The following is a 14,480-nucleotide window of genomic DNA, read 5'->3' as shown; positions in this document are numbered from 1 at the left end:
CTTATACATTTAATTGCCACTTAATCATTATTCTTCTCGGGATCTTTTCTACAGTCTTTTGTCCTGTCTCCCTCCCCTCACCCCCAACCGGTCGCAGCAGATGGCTGCCCCTCCCTGACCCTAGTTCTGTCAGAGGTTTCTTCCTGTTAAAAGGAAATTTTTACTTCCTAATGTCACCATGTGCTTGCTGATTGTGGTGGTGGTGTCATTGGATTGTTGGGATTTTCTCTGTATTACAGCAGTGTCTTTACCTTCCAATATAACGCACCTTGAGGCGACTGTTGTGATTTGGCACTAATTATATATATATATATATATATATATATATATATATAAATAAAAATAATAAAAAAATCTTCCATCATTGGGCAGCCCTCAGTCTCACCACGTAAAAGTTGTATAAAGTCGGAAACTGATGTGAGGTCACTTCAGTCCAGGGATGTAGAGAAAGGAGTAAACTTAACATCTTCTAGTCCTCAAGACTGACCACACTATTCCATTTAAGCTGTGCTGTGCTGGAACAAGTGAATGAGCAAAAATACCTCTGTTCCTGCAGCATTACTTACTATTAGTGACAGCACCAGATGGTTCAGAACAGAAAGAGAAGGCACAAAAATGGCAAGGGATCAACTGTCCTCTGCATTTTTAACACGTGCATACAGAGATGGGAACTTGCTGAATACTGGCAATCCTGGCTGAATACTGTTGGAAAATTTCTCTGGAAACCCTGGAGCCATGGAAAATCCTGGGATTTATCTGTACAAATAAGTAAGTCTACTGTTTATTCATTCTTCTACTGCTTTTTAGCACTAAATTGCAGTATCAGAGTGCAGTGACTGTCTGATGTTTTACTGCACAGTGTGTTTACATCAGGAGTAGAGGGGAGGAGCAGAGGAGATAAAGGAGAATTGGCAGAAGTGCTCCAAAAAGAGTTTACTTTAGCAAAAATACAGGAATACAACCAAGATGGAAATTGCACTGACAGACTCTTACATAAAAATAGTAACATGATGAAATAAAGACAACTCAATAAATTACTTAAGACATTTTTAATAATAGTTCAGCGTAACAAACGGAACAATTGGGTGCGTTATGTATCCATACAGCGATCTCTGAAAAAAAAAATACATTAAAATAATCAACCATTTAAAATTCATATAGAAAACGATCTCTTAAAAAAAAAAAAAGAATTACTGATGAAAAGAAGGTTAGCAAAAATATTCCAGTGATATAGTTTATCCTCTACCTTTCCCATCCTCCTTAATTTCAAAAACATTCACTTTTCAGGATGTATTACAGTCATCTACAGGTATCCACCTGAAGTAATGGGCAGAATATTGCGGACATAAAACAGCAACTGTGTCGACCATTTAAATACAGTTAGGACATATTTGTGCTCGAGATGAGGCGCAACAATCTATTCATTATTCTCAGTGTTACTTGATTAAAATGAAGCACCAGCACTTGATCACAAGCACTGCTGTACCTCCAGTGCTTCACCTCATTTCTCTTTATGGTGTGTAATTGCCACTTTTGCCAAAGAGAGCACATTCTTAAAGGAAGACGCCATAATCAATGCTGGTGGTGTCTTGAAATGCTGAAGTTTTGGAGCTACAAGGATTTTCCTCAGTCATTACTGATACGAAGCACTGACCTTGAACCAGCAGGTTTATTAAAGAGCGTTCGTGTCATTCCAGCGGTTTGTACAACCTGAGACTGGCTGGGTATCAAATCTGGGGAGCACGCTACAATAATGTGCTTGCATAGTAATAAATATTGCATGGTGCAGCTGACATCATCTCGCCGGATTCCTGTCAGATAGTACACCACAACATCATGGCAACATGCGTGCTGATGGCTACTGAATACAAATAGACACAGGGCCAGACATTCAGAAACTACTGCTGCAATTCAGTGGGAGGGAAACACACATACACACACACAAACCTAAACACATACTTGTCTCAGCAGTTTTCGGGCAGTTTTCCAGTGTGCTTTATCCTCAGCAGAAAGACCAAAAAGCTGTATATAAAACCTAGCATTTATGACAGCATGGTCAGTACCATACTGTAATTACAGATGACAGTACACACAATCCTACATGCACAAACACAAACTGACTAAACATAGCTACTTCACACTCTTTTTGCATATGGAAAAACACAGTCATGTAAACTGCTAATGCTCAGTTTGTATGGAAACATCCTTTGGAAAAGAAAGAGGAAAAAAAGTTATTTTTGCTTGGACTCTCTAGAAGAACATTTTTTGTTCTCATCTAACTTCCCTTTAGGCTTTATGTGAATAATCATGTTTATAGATGAAAGCATTTCTACACTTCTACATTTAACTGATATGGGCACATATGGTAACAGACAAGTTTATGCAATCAATCCCCCTTTTTAAGTCATGCACACCCGTGAGTGACACCCTTTCTCAGTAAAGAACACTCAAATATAAACCCAGGTGACAACTGCTGTTGATAAAGTGTCAGACTGGACCAGTGCAAACTGTGACTGGATTAAACTCAGAAGTGAAAGATTGGATTTCTATTAGTTGGCACTTTCAATAATACAGCAAAATGATTACAAATGGTATTATACAGTAATAGCAAATAATTACAATGAAAATCATCTCTTTAAAAAAAACAACAAAAAAAAGAAACAGCGCAAAGTGATGTTGGCTGGAACATCCTGACAGGATGCTGCAGGATTTGCCAAAATCTACACATTCTCAGTCTAAATCTGCAAATTAAAAAAAAAAAAGAAAAAGTGAATTCCTCCTGAGTATGTCTTTGGAATGGTTACAGATGCCCTTTTAATGACAGGTGAGCTGAGTGATATTGAAATTAAAAAAAAAAAAAAAAAGACAGAAAGAAAAATATATGAACATGTATGTGCACGTGCTAGAAAAAAAGCAAGCCAATCTTTATGACAGTGTCAAAGTTCTAAAGGTTGGAGAAGACCATGTGAAGGTTAAGACTGAGGTGAGAGCCCTGCCTTCAAGCTCTGCCTCTCCCTGTGGTCTCAAAAGACACAATCAATGTTATCCTAAAAGACTGTCCTTTAAGACATTTGTGGGGGAGCAGGCTTCTATTCAATAAACTAATATCAAATTATTAATGGCCCACAGAATGCCTAATAAGGATAAATCTGAGTTTAGATAAACCAGCTCTGCGAGTTAAAAAAAAAAAAAAAAAATTTCTACCTGGGAATCTAACTAGATCGAGAAGCCGCAGCCTCCAGTAGCTCCTCTAAAGACTCTGCTCCTTCTAGTTTTGGCTCCACTTTATCCTCTGACTTTAACTTTTTTGCGAAAGGTTTACCGGATGAAGGCTTATCTTCCTGCATCAACTCTTTGGCCAGAATGCTGGTCACTGCATGCCCAGCTCGTCGGTGGTTGGCTGGCAAAGACAAAGAAAGAAAGACATCATAACAAGTCAAACAGCATGTTTAATCATAACAAGTCCACACACAAACATCAGCATGCCATGAGGTGACGTATTGGATGTATGCAGGGGGAAAAAACAAAAAGTCATACATTACTACATCAGCAAGGTTTAATTAGTTAACATACCAGGCCACTAGGATGCAAACACATTCACAATTATATACCTACAGTAACCCTGACACACACAAACTGAGTAGTGGGGCTGTGCATGTATGTGGATTAGTGTCGTATTTGGAGCAACTCACTGCTAGTGTCAGATTACACACAACATGATCTTAAGCAGTGAGAAAATGTGGGGGTGGGGGTGGGGGGTATGGAGTAAGGGAAAGTGGGATGATGAGATGCAGAAATGGAGAATGCGTGTATTAAAATAAGGAAGGGAGTAAAGGGGTAAGACACCATGAAGAGCAGGATGATTCATGCTGTGGGAAGATTAAAGAGGCAGGGATGAATGAAAATGAGACCAATATGGCAGAAGAAACTGAGTCATATGAGGAAAAGCTGTGAGGGGATGACTAGAAGTGACATAAATAAGAAATTATAGATATTATTTATATACATGAGGAATACTGGAAGGAGTGAGGAGAGATTAGATGCACAGACAGAGAAACAGAACAAGTGTGACAGATTGTGCCCTGAGGATGCTTTTGTTTTTATTCTTCTACCTGCTTAATTTTATTTCCTGTCCTCCTCCCACACAGGCACCAGCAGCATCCTGGCCTTATCTCTCATTCCCTCACTCTGTCCTTTAGCACTCCTCACTCTCGCGTGTGGGAGGACAGCTGTGCAGCAGCAGCAGCCATTTTGAATTATATAGGTCAGTGGGAGATTGTGTTTGCTGTTATTTTATGCTTGATGTTTGTTCAGAAACTCCAATCCTCAATCAGTAAAACCACACGTGATCATAAATAACAAAGTAATGCTGACGCGAAAAATACAGATTAATCTAACACACCAAAAGACACACACATGCCAATGAATCACAGTAGCACATACAACATATCAAGACTTGTTGCATGGGAGAACAAAAAACACCACCACAAAAACAAGCACACAAAGTTACCAAGCAGGTTTCCAGAACTAGCTGTGACAAAGACACAATTGAGTCTGGGGAGAAAGAGGAGAGGGAGGATTTGTAGATTCAGGCTCATGTTCAAAGTTGACGTCTTCTTTGTGAGTCTCAGCTGGTCTGATCAGCACAGAAAATTGGTGTCAAATTATCACCTTACACCCTTTCCTACGAGACAGATTTCTCCCCCCACAAACACTGGTACATGGGTGCACTTTATCTCTTTCAGTCTACTTTCATACTTCCACCATGTCTATTTTTGTCCCTTACTTATAAACTTACTAATTAGAAATTATGCAAATGATCCAGAAACTGAGAGAAAGAATGTGTGTTAATGTGGGTGTATGTGTCCTGTGCTGAGCTTGTCCTAAAAATTCCAGCCTGCAGAGAAAAGCTCTTCAAAGGCTGTCAACCTAGCTCCTCTCCTCTCTCATCCTCCTCCACTTCCTCTTGAGAGAGAAGACAGAGCAGAGGAGGAGAAAAGGGCCGATACAAGTCAGGATCAGAGAGTTGTTGCATTGCGAGCAGCATGGGAAAAGATGAATGGGGACAGAAACCTGCTGATAAAAGCATGGAGAAAAAACTCAAAGTAACTACATTCAAATATAGGTAACATGAACTAACATTTGGAAGGCCTGAAAACATGACCAGATTAAAGTTTAGAAAAATAAAATCTAGGTGTTTTTAAATACAACATATAGGTAAAACATAAGTCAAAAAGCTGGCAATAACATATTTTCATTTATGATCCAAATCGAATGTGCAACAGGCTCTCTGTTATCCCTTTCATCCAACTATATATATATATATATTTTTTTTTTTTTAAATCTACCAACTTTATCTTTTAAGGGACCACTGTGCACAGATTTGCACATTTTAGCATAGTTAAACAATCTTATTGTTCAAAACTTTCAGATGAGAATTACGCAAAGAACTATTTAATTGTCCCCAACCAATCACATAAGGACTCAAATAAAAAGGTAACTATTGACTTCATGTGTAATTGTAATATGGAATAATATTCAGCTTGTGACAACAGCTGTTAGATATCTTATGGGACTCTGGAAGGAGCTGTGAAGGAGCTAATGAAGCATTTTTAGATACAGAACTGTAGCAGTCTCTTGCAAGCCTTCCTACATTGCTGAAATGTAGCAGTCCTTCACCAAAAACAAACAGGAAATTTTCAGCGTGTGTGTTGCATAAACATACTAAATCTGATACTGCCTAAATGATCCATGCAAGTGGTATGAGGCCTGGTTGTTACAACAGGAAATGAGATATAGAGACTAACAACAAAGCCTGTTTTTGGGTCTCTTTGCTGATGGGTGTGAGATTGAGTGAGTGTGTTTACACAGAGAAAGTTGATCAGTGGCACAAAAAGCGTAGTGAAAGATCATCTGTTACAAATTACACTGCAGGAGTCTTAATAATGACTACCTGATTAACAAAGGAATGCTTTGTTGTACAGTTTATGCTGCTGCCTTTATGAGGGGATAATATAGCAACAGGCAGGAAAAGTGATGAGAGAATTTGCAGAGAGGCAAGTGTAGGGCAGATGGAGATGACACCCTAACAAGAACTAGCTCAGCTCTTTTGTTGCGGTACAAATACTACACTTTTCTCGTCACAGATCTAACTGCCCCCTACATAATGAGTTTAAATTCATATGTTGTATGACAAGGAAGCAACTGTCTCTCTGCTCTTTGTTTACTGGATTGAATCTGCAGCAAATCCACAGTAACATGACGACATGACGCCACATATAGGATGATGGTGTTTTTGCAGATGTAGACTGGACCATCAGTCTCCCCAACTTAGCAGGGACTTGTATCGCCCCCCTCAGGTTGCACTGGGTAACACACTGCTGCTCTGCATTAAAGTACTGTGGGAAAAGTGACGTCATCTGGCACCACTAGTGGCAAGTGTCTATGGGTTAGTATTGACGTATAACATTGAATTTTAGGTCACCATCAACTGGTGCACACTGGTGTGGTTGGCCTTTATTGTCTCAGTGGGTGTTAAGCATGCATGTGACCTCACCAACTTTCCAGTTATGGCTCGACTGATATTGATGAGCACTCTATTGGACTGAATGATCTCTCCAGTGTGTGTGCACATGTGTTTGTGAACATCTGTGAAGGGGTCTTTATCTCTGTTTTTGTAAGAGCAGACTGTCTGCAGAGCCAGCGTGTGCCTCCATTGTTGCTAAGCCCTTTATGTCCGTCTCTCTGTTGTGATTGGTGCTTTGTCAGCTAGTTGCTACTGTGATTGGTTGCTTTAGCAGGGGTCATGACCCAGCAGATGGGTTTCTAGTGTGTGTAAAGACACATCATTCCTCTACTTAAATGGCTCTGAACACAACAAAATTAGCCCGATGTATCCAAGCTGCTGACATTTATGCAAAATAACAGCTGTACCTTGAGCTAATAATCTGAGGCTCAAACCCAAACAGTGATAGTGCTGTATGCAAGGTTGCCTGTCCTCTGGAATGAAATTTGTCAGTTTGTGTGCATGTATTGGCATGCAAACATCCATAAGCGCCTTTGTGTTGGCATGCGAGCATCTGGAGTGCGTGTATGTGTTTTTGTCTTTGTTTAAGAGAGGGCTAGACAGACGGAGTGCAGACAGCTGAGGATCCCCCATGCAATCTGCTCATTCTACACAACCAGCACACCCACATGGACAAAGTGGGCTGAGGAAAAGGTCAAAGGTGAGGGATTATATAGCCTCCACAGCTTCGTGGCTACACAGTCGGTCATGCTGTGACACAATGAGTGTGACAAAACACTCAATACGTCCTCAATAGCCTTAAAACTGAGTTGGTGATGTCTACAGTCACTGCAGCTGGAGGAGAAGAGGGAGGAAGGTCTCCACAATAGCAATCAAAAGCTCGACATATGAAAAGAGTAAACCAACATAACATTTCTGAGCACTGTGTATAAAAACATTTAGCAGAAATACAAGTATACACCCAAGTAATAGGCATACATTCAAGCAACTAAAGAGAATGCTATAAAAATATGCTAATATTTTGACTTAATTCATCACACTGTCGAATATGATGGAAATTAAAACAATGTAATAAGTCTACCTAAAAATAAATCAATCAAGCTTTAACATGTATGCAACAGAGTATGTTTTGGAGAGTAAGAATAAGACATTAAGATGGATATTGAAGAACCTTTGCTATTAAACTAGTTATAAATAATTTCACATCAGGATATGAATGCACACATAAAAAGAGCATAAGTGTGACTCTGTGGTCAAAATTTGTTTTTAGTTTAAAATGTAATCTCTAATGTGATCTGCAGGTAACAACTCTGATATAATGAGCCAGCATTTACTGTAACTTTCACATCATTAAGAAAAAGTAACAAAAATTAAATTGAACTTTTATCTATTCATGCTAATAACTGCAAAACAGAAATGCGTGACACTGGCTGTAGGGGTTCTACACTGCTATATTGAGATTCTTTGTATACTTCAAACAGTGGTGACTGAAACTGAGCTGATCATGTTAGACTTGAAGCTAAGAAATCTTCAGCAACAGTTACTTTTATTCAAGAGGAGAGAGTAAGGATGCAGGAACTGATTGAGTCTACACATGAATATCTAAACTTAGTACAAAAAGTAATGAAATTTGCGTTTGGTTAATCATTTCTTTCTTGCTTCTTGGCAATAAATCTTATTCAGTTGGAAAGTCTGGTTTCTCCTTAAATTATGCCAAATTTATATGGAAAATGAATTTGTGGGTTGAGCAGCAGAGTTAACTGTGTGGGTTGCGCCCATCGCAACATAAGCTTATTCTGCCATTGACTATTAGTAATGGCCAAGAAACAAATCAACCTAACACGAATGTCCTTATTTTTGTGCTGAGTTTATACAGAGTGAATACCAAAAGACTACACTGGCAGAACACTTGTTTCTGTTAGCACTTTGAGCAAGCCAGATAGATTTACAGTCTATTGCATAATTTGTATCTTTTTGTGAAGGGAAATCAATACACTGTTATACAGTTTCACCTGTCATGGTGACATGGTATACTGTGAATTTCACACTGCAATAGATCAGCTCTGCATCAGTGAAAAAGTATGACACTTTTCTTTTTCCACACAGTTGAGGCATTTTTTATGAGCCCTGCAAAGTTCAAAGGTGAGTGAAAAAGTTATGGCTGTACAGTCATCCCTTTTTTTTTTTTTTTAAACAGTATCATGAGTCCTCCTACTGGCTGGCTTCTTCCTCTACTTTTAAAGCAGTCTGTCTGATCAAGAATACACTGTCAAAAATCTCTTTTGCTTAGCTTGATTGTTTCAGTTATTCAGGCACTTTTTAGAACAGACTTTCAAACAGAATGAGTAAAAATGTTAGGGGAGCAAGGCTTCTATACAATTGCTACATGTATCATGCATTATTTTAAGCATTTTGCCATCATTATTTTTGGAAGTCTAAAGATGATGTGTGTTGCCACTTAAAGGGCTGACAAAGGTAATTCACTGTGCATTACATTTAAACATACAGTAAAAAATTAGTATTGAGACTGAGATAAGGGTAGGTAGACACACAGCTGTATTATCATGCCTTATGTATCCTGGCTTTAAATAGCCTCATCACTGTAAAGCACTTTACAAATCCACTTGCCTTGGCTCCATTCATCAAAATGATTAAATTATAGAGTGAGGATAGAGGAACTTCTTTTTATGGTTTTAGTGTAAGGCTACATTGTGATTCTATATTTTATTACCTAAAAGAAAATACTTTATTTTTAAGGGTATTAACCATTGCATCAAGCACATGGTCTCTGATCTGTAATTATATTATTTGTGCTTTAACTGCAAGGAAGAAATACTAGAATGAGGAAAAAACAAGTAACTAGGTGCAGGGCCTACTGGCATTTATTTACTCAATGTCAAAATAAGAGGTTTGGGGATATGAAAAACCTAATGTAAATGATGCCACTTTTATGAGTCCTTACAGCTTTAGATCTACCTCACATGATTTCCTTTGACACAGCAATGCCACTGTCATATTTTCAAAAAGATTATGAATTACCTTTTCCCAGAACTGGGGTTCCTTGGTGTGTTACTATGTAACAGAGACAGAACAAACCTACTTTTCCTCAGACCTAAATGTATTTATCCTATCTCAATTTGCCCTGTGTGCAGCATTTAAAAAAAAAAAAAAATGACATTATGTAGGAAACACTAATATTACTCTCTGTGTTTACATTAATGTTTTTCCCTGCTGACTAAGGTTGCCCGTGGCTCCACTGGTGCCAGATATGTATCAGTTGAGCCAGAGTCAGGATATGCATCCTCCTACTTCAACTTCACTAAATTAAGACTTCTGATTCAACCAGCCAGTCAAACATGTGTGCACACATGCACGCACATAAACATACACTTCCCGCTGTGTAAGTGAAAGACTCAAGGCTCTTCCTGGCAAAGTGGAGAGAAGAAGCCTTTGAACATCAGTGAAGAAAAACTAACATGCCTGAGAATGCCAAAAAAAACAAAACAAACAAAAAAAAAAGCAGCGCTTCACACCCTCCACACACTCCATGGAAAAGCCTGAACTTTGGCAAAACAAAAACAGAAATGACATGATGGGGTAAGAGAGGAGACAGGGAGGAGGGACCAAGAAGAGCTGTGATACATCTACCCACTTATATTTTCCGACAATATCCTACCACAGAAGTATGTGCGGGGAGGAAAGTTCTTTCTCCCCCTTTCTTTCACATACACATGTTCAGGTATTTCCTGTTGTAAGTCTGAGGTGACCAAACAGTATTATGGATGACTGAGCCCTCAAGTGGGCCCCATTCTTTCTTCCCTGCTCCTGCCTTTCCCTTCATTTTAATTTTCACTGCAGCCTCAGTGAGTTCAGTGGTGATGAGCCTGAGCTGCTTGTTACTTAAGTAGGTTTTCTGCAAAACACAAATAGTCAGGGAGGTTGGGTCTGCCTAATGTCAGATTTTCTTTTTTTTTCTGGGCCAGTTTAGCACTGTGGTGACATGAATTAGTCACAATCGAAAGCAAGGAGGACTTATACAAGGAACAGCTCAGCTTCAGGGATGTTAGTTCTACTTGTTACAAACAAAAATTTTGGAGGAAATTAAAGAATGTATGGGTTCAGCATACACTGAAGGTCAAGTAACTTTTACAGTCAGAAGTGGGGGTCCAAAAGTTTGTCAATTCAAATAGTTATACAAAAAAACAGATTAGAAGAAAGAAAAGAGCAGTCTACCCTCTGGGTCTGAGCTCCACTCTGGACCACTGCTTCACATCTGGCTTCTATTGCGAGAGGGATTGAGTTGCACAAACTCTTCCACAACCTCGCTTATGTGTGAATACTGAACCCACACAAGAGTGCGTGTGACTAAACATACACACACACACACACGGTCTCTCTAGATTTTTCTTTCTTAGCTAACGGGCAACTGGACACTTTCCCGCTCACATGGCTACACACAGGTTGCCTAAGACCAGGAATCGTGTTACAAAGTTACTGTACTAAGTTCTGACTGACTCACTTTCATTTGCATGGTCTTACTAGGCCATATTAGCCACAGAAGGTGCAAGATTACAGACAAAACAAAAGAAGGGAGAAAATACTTTAGTGTCCACTAAGTAAATGAAACTGGATCTGGCAGTCGGACAGACAAAGTGAGGAGCTACTAGATTATTGGTCTGTCTCTTTAAGCTTACAGACTAAACAACATAGCCTGTATGAAAACCTATATGGGAAAGAACACCTCTACCTTAGTGTAAAATTAAGAAATATTAAATCTACAAATATTTTTAACAACTGAAGACAATATGTGGGTGCACCTCCACACATAAATCCATCTGTGTAGCTGAAATTAAATCTTCAAATAACAATGACCAAAACATGTTTTTACTTGGAGGTGGGGATGCTAGACACCTTCAAACTATAGCCAGTTGCTACACATCTTTTGTATTCACTCACTTAATTCACAGCAACAAACTTTCTGCCTACAGGCTGGTTCATCCTCTTTTTACATTCATTACTTATCATATTTTCCTACTCCACCACCACCACACCCTCAGCAGTTGTTTCTCTCTCAAGTGTCCTACTGTCCACACCCACCCTTGGCACCCTCCCTCTTCTTTTGTTGTTGTGCCAGCCTCTGATTGCACTGGCTTTGCCCATGTAACCATGGTCAAAGAATATTACCACAACTCAGCCTCTGAGCAGAGCAACAGATGGAACAAAAGCAAGAGAAGATAAACAAATCTGTTGCTGTGTTGAGAGAAAAATTGAGGCAGAATGGAAAAGGGAGAAAGAACAAATGTGTCTTATATGTAACATTCTGTGTGGAAGGAAACTGAAATCTATAAATCAAGTAAAACATTAAATGTTGAAACATCTGTATGTTTTGTGAAGATTTACGGCTCTGCTTGTGTGTAAGTACCTGCTTGACGGGGTCCTCTCTTTCTCCTGAAAGCAGCACCGGACTGCAGCGCCTCCAACAGGCCATCCATGATACCAGTTTCATCATCCTCTGTAAACACCATACCAAAAAAAGGTCAGCATTAAAATACATTTTTTTTAAAAAAGGAAAAAAAGATCAGCATTAATATGTGATGCTGCAATTTAACATTTATGTATGACATACAGACAGCTCAATTACCAAAGCCTTATTATTTTCCAATCAGTACGATTCTTTCTTAGCAGGGGAGTAAATGATGCTTTTACAAAATGTTGTACCCATCTGTTTTAGTACACTATATATGGGGACAGTGGGGATTTTCACCAGCTATGAGGCCATTTTGGCAAATTAGCTACATTAACCCAGATAAGCAGTGACCTAGTTCAGCTACTTCCACAGCTAGCGGCTACACACTGCAGTTTCAGGGAGATATACACAAGCCCACAGCTATTGGAATAACAACCCACTGAAACCAAATCTACATAAACAGAATTGGATGCATAATTGTGGCTTCCAGTTAAACGGGTACTTAAATTAACCATTTATCTGTGGATGTTTACAGGTCCAGTTTATATGGGTGGTCTCTTCATGTTTACATCTACATTCTCAGCACAGCTTTAGTGTCAGGTGGCCATGAATAAAGGAAGGTGGGCTAAGCCAAGTGGGATGCCCAATCTCAAAGCTGCATGTACGAGAGAGTACTGTCGTGACTATTTTGTGGGCAGGATTCAGTGGCATGGCTCAGCGCTCAGACAGATGGCTTTAATTATTTTTGTTTGAACCTGAACAGAAACCGAGGGGTCTGGGGAAGGGGCAGCAGGGTTGGGGGTTAAAGGTTTATGCTGTCACCCTGTTTGTTCCCCAACCCCCACAACCGAACAGGACATAGCTCTGCTCACACACAGGCGCACAATATTTAATCCTGCAGTAAGCCATGAAGCAGATGGCCCGTGGTCTCGCCTGTCACGTCAGAGAAAGTCTCTCTTACCCACATCCCAAGACTACTATGGCTCATATGCACCCCTTAACGTCCATGTCTTAGAACTGCACACTGGGATCAGAATGAGTGTTTTTTTCCCCTCAGTGGAAACATTTCTGGCAAATTTCCTCTTAAACTAATCACACAACTGACAAATATGATTTGGAACAATATGCTGAAGGCAATGAAGGACCAAACAATGGCCTAGCTGTGTATAAAACATCATTATTGAACTAGTGAGCATACAACTTCAAAGTCCTAGGGCTTGTGCTCTCAATAGTATTATACAATGCAGTGTGGCCAAGAGCAACAGTATTCAGTAATGTTATATATTATTCCTCTATATCGAAAAGAAGCTTTACAAAGTTCAGTTTGTTAGTGATTAGGAACAGTGCTTAAAGGGGAAAACACAAAACATCAGTTGTCACTGGTATTAAATGGTACTGAAAGTCAATTAAAAAAAAAAAAAAGAACCAACATGCACATTCACACACACAAAATACACTCATATATAGTGCTTGACATAAACAGTAAGTTACTGACTGAAACATGTAAGAACATAAGGTGGATTAATTAGTGCAATGGCATTAGACCCTAAACTCTTAAAGATGTCTCTTTGGATCCGATTTGCAATAAATGCGCGCGTGCACACGCACACACTCACACACACACTAAATAGCATAATGTCTTGTGTGGAGCAACAGCACCTCTAATGGATGTTCACGCAATAACAAATAATAAACATGACTATAGAATGTAAATGTAGTGGGGGATAATAGCAAACACAGGCGGAATACAGTACGTTAAAGAAAAACAGTGAGCGTGGAGATAGGGGAATGTATTTATTTTTCTAATGTGTCATGATTCTGTCCCTTTTTCACAGTCACCTGCAGTGAAGACATCAGGCTACTCAGGCTTATCCTGTCTCATCCCTTCTTGTAGCTTGTGCCTTTCTCCTCTCCTCCTCTAACCCCCTTTTCTAAGAGACAACAGCAGTCTAATCCCCACCAGAGCATCTGCTGCCCTACTATCCTCCTTCCTCTACCCTCCCCCACACTATTACTCCCACTCTTGCTCTCTGTGTGGAGTACGAGCACACCCAGTGGCAGTTCCCATACCAGCATCTATGTGAGGATAAAAACCACACATGTACACACCCTTTGCCACATAGATAAAAACACAGTTTCACATAACCTTTTACAGACTATACTGACACCTAGCAGTAGAAATAAGGAATAGCAGCAGCAAGCATGCCCAAAGATGGGCCAGGGATATAGTAGACTGTATTTAACAGATAAAATTAGAGCAAAAATATAACTTGCTTGGAACATCAAGTTTTGGGTGTGGTTACAAAGTACTCTGCCAGTTCAGTTTACTGATTCCTGTATTTAAATGTTCTATGAGAGTCATGAAAGGCAAGTTAAAGCTCTCAATGGCTCTTTTCTAAAAACAGCAACATGTAATGATTACCAAAGAATCTTACAATGATTTATACAAAATAACTACCAGCACATGCTTAGAATGCATGCAAACCG

General features: G+C 39.4%; 1 protein-coding gene across 3 annotated transcripts in view; it reads right to left on the bottom strand.

The window, feature by feature from the left end:
* Positions 1-1,030: 1,030 nt before the first annotated feature.
* diaph1 (diaphanous related formin 1) overlaps positions 1,031-14,480 on the bottom strand; it is a 103,496-nt gene continuing 90,046 nt past the window's right edge. The window contains exons 27-29 of one of the 3 annotated variants that reach the window (XM_030739469.1): positions 11,949-12,038; positions 3,205-3,400; positions 1,031-2,829 (exon numbers count right to left, since the gene is read on the bottom strand). In XM_030739469.1, the coding sequence (XP_030595329.1) occupies positions 3,213-3,400; positions 11,949-12,038 (278 nt within the window). In that variant the 3' untranslated portion in view covers positions 1,031-2,829; positions 3,205-3,212. Of the gene's footprint in view, positions 3,401-11,948; positions 12,039-14,480 lie in introns of all 3 variants that reach the window. The other 2 variants (XM_030739468.1, XM_030739470.1) reach the window with 2 other exon arrangements.

This window comes from Archocentrus centrarchus, chromosome 10 (assembly GCF_007364275.1).
Source record: "Archocentrus centrarchus isolate MPI-CPG fArcCen1 chromosome 10, fArcCen1, whole genome shotgun sequence".
NCBI classification, from domain to species: Eukaryota; Metazoa; Chordata; class Actinopteri; order Cichliformes; family Cichlidae; genus Archocentrus; species Archocentrus centrarchus.
The sequence above is the reverse complement of the archived record's forward strand: the minus strand, read 5'-3'. Positions and strand labels throughout refer to the sequence as shown.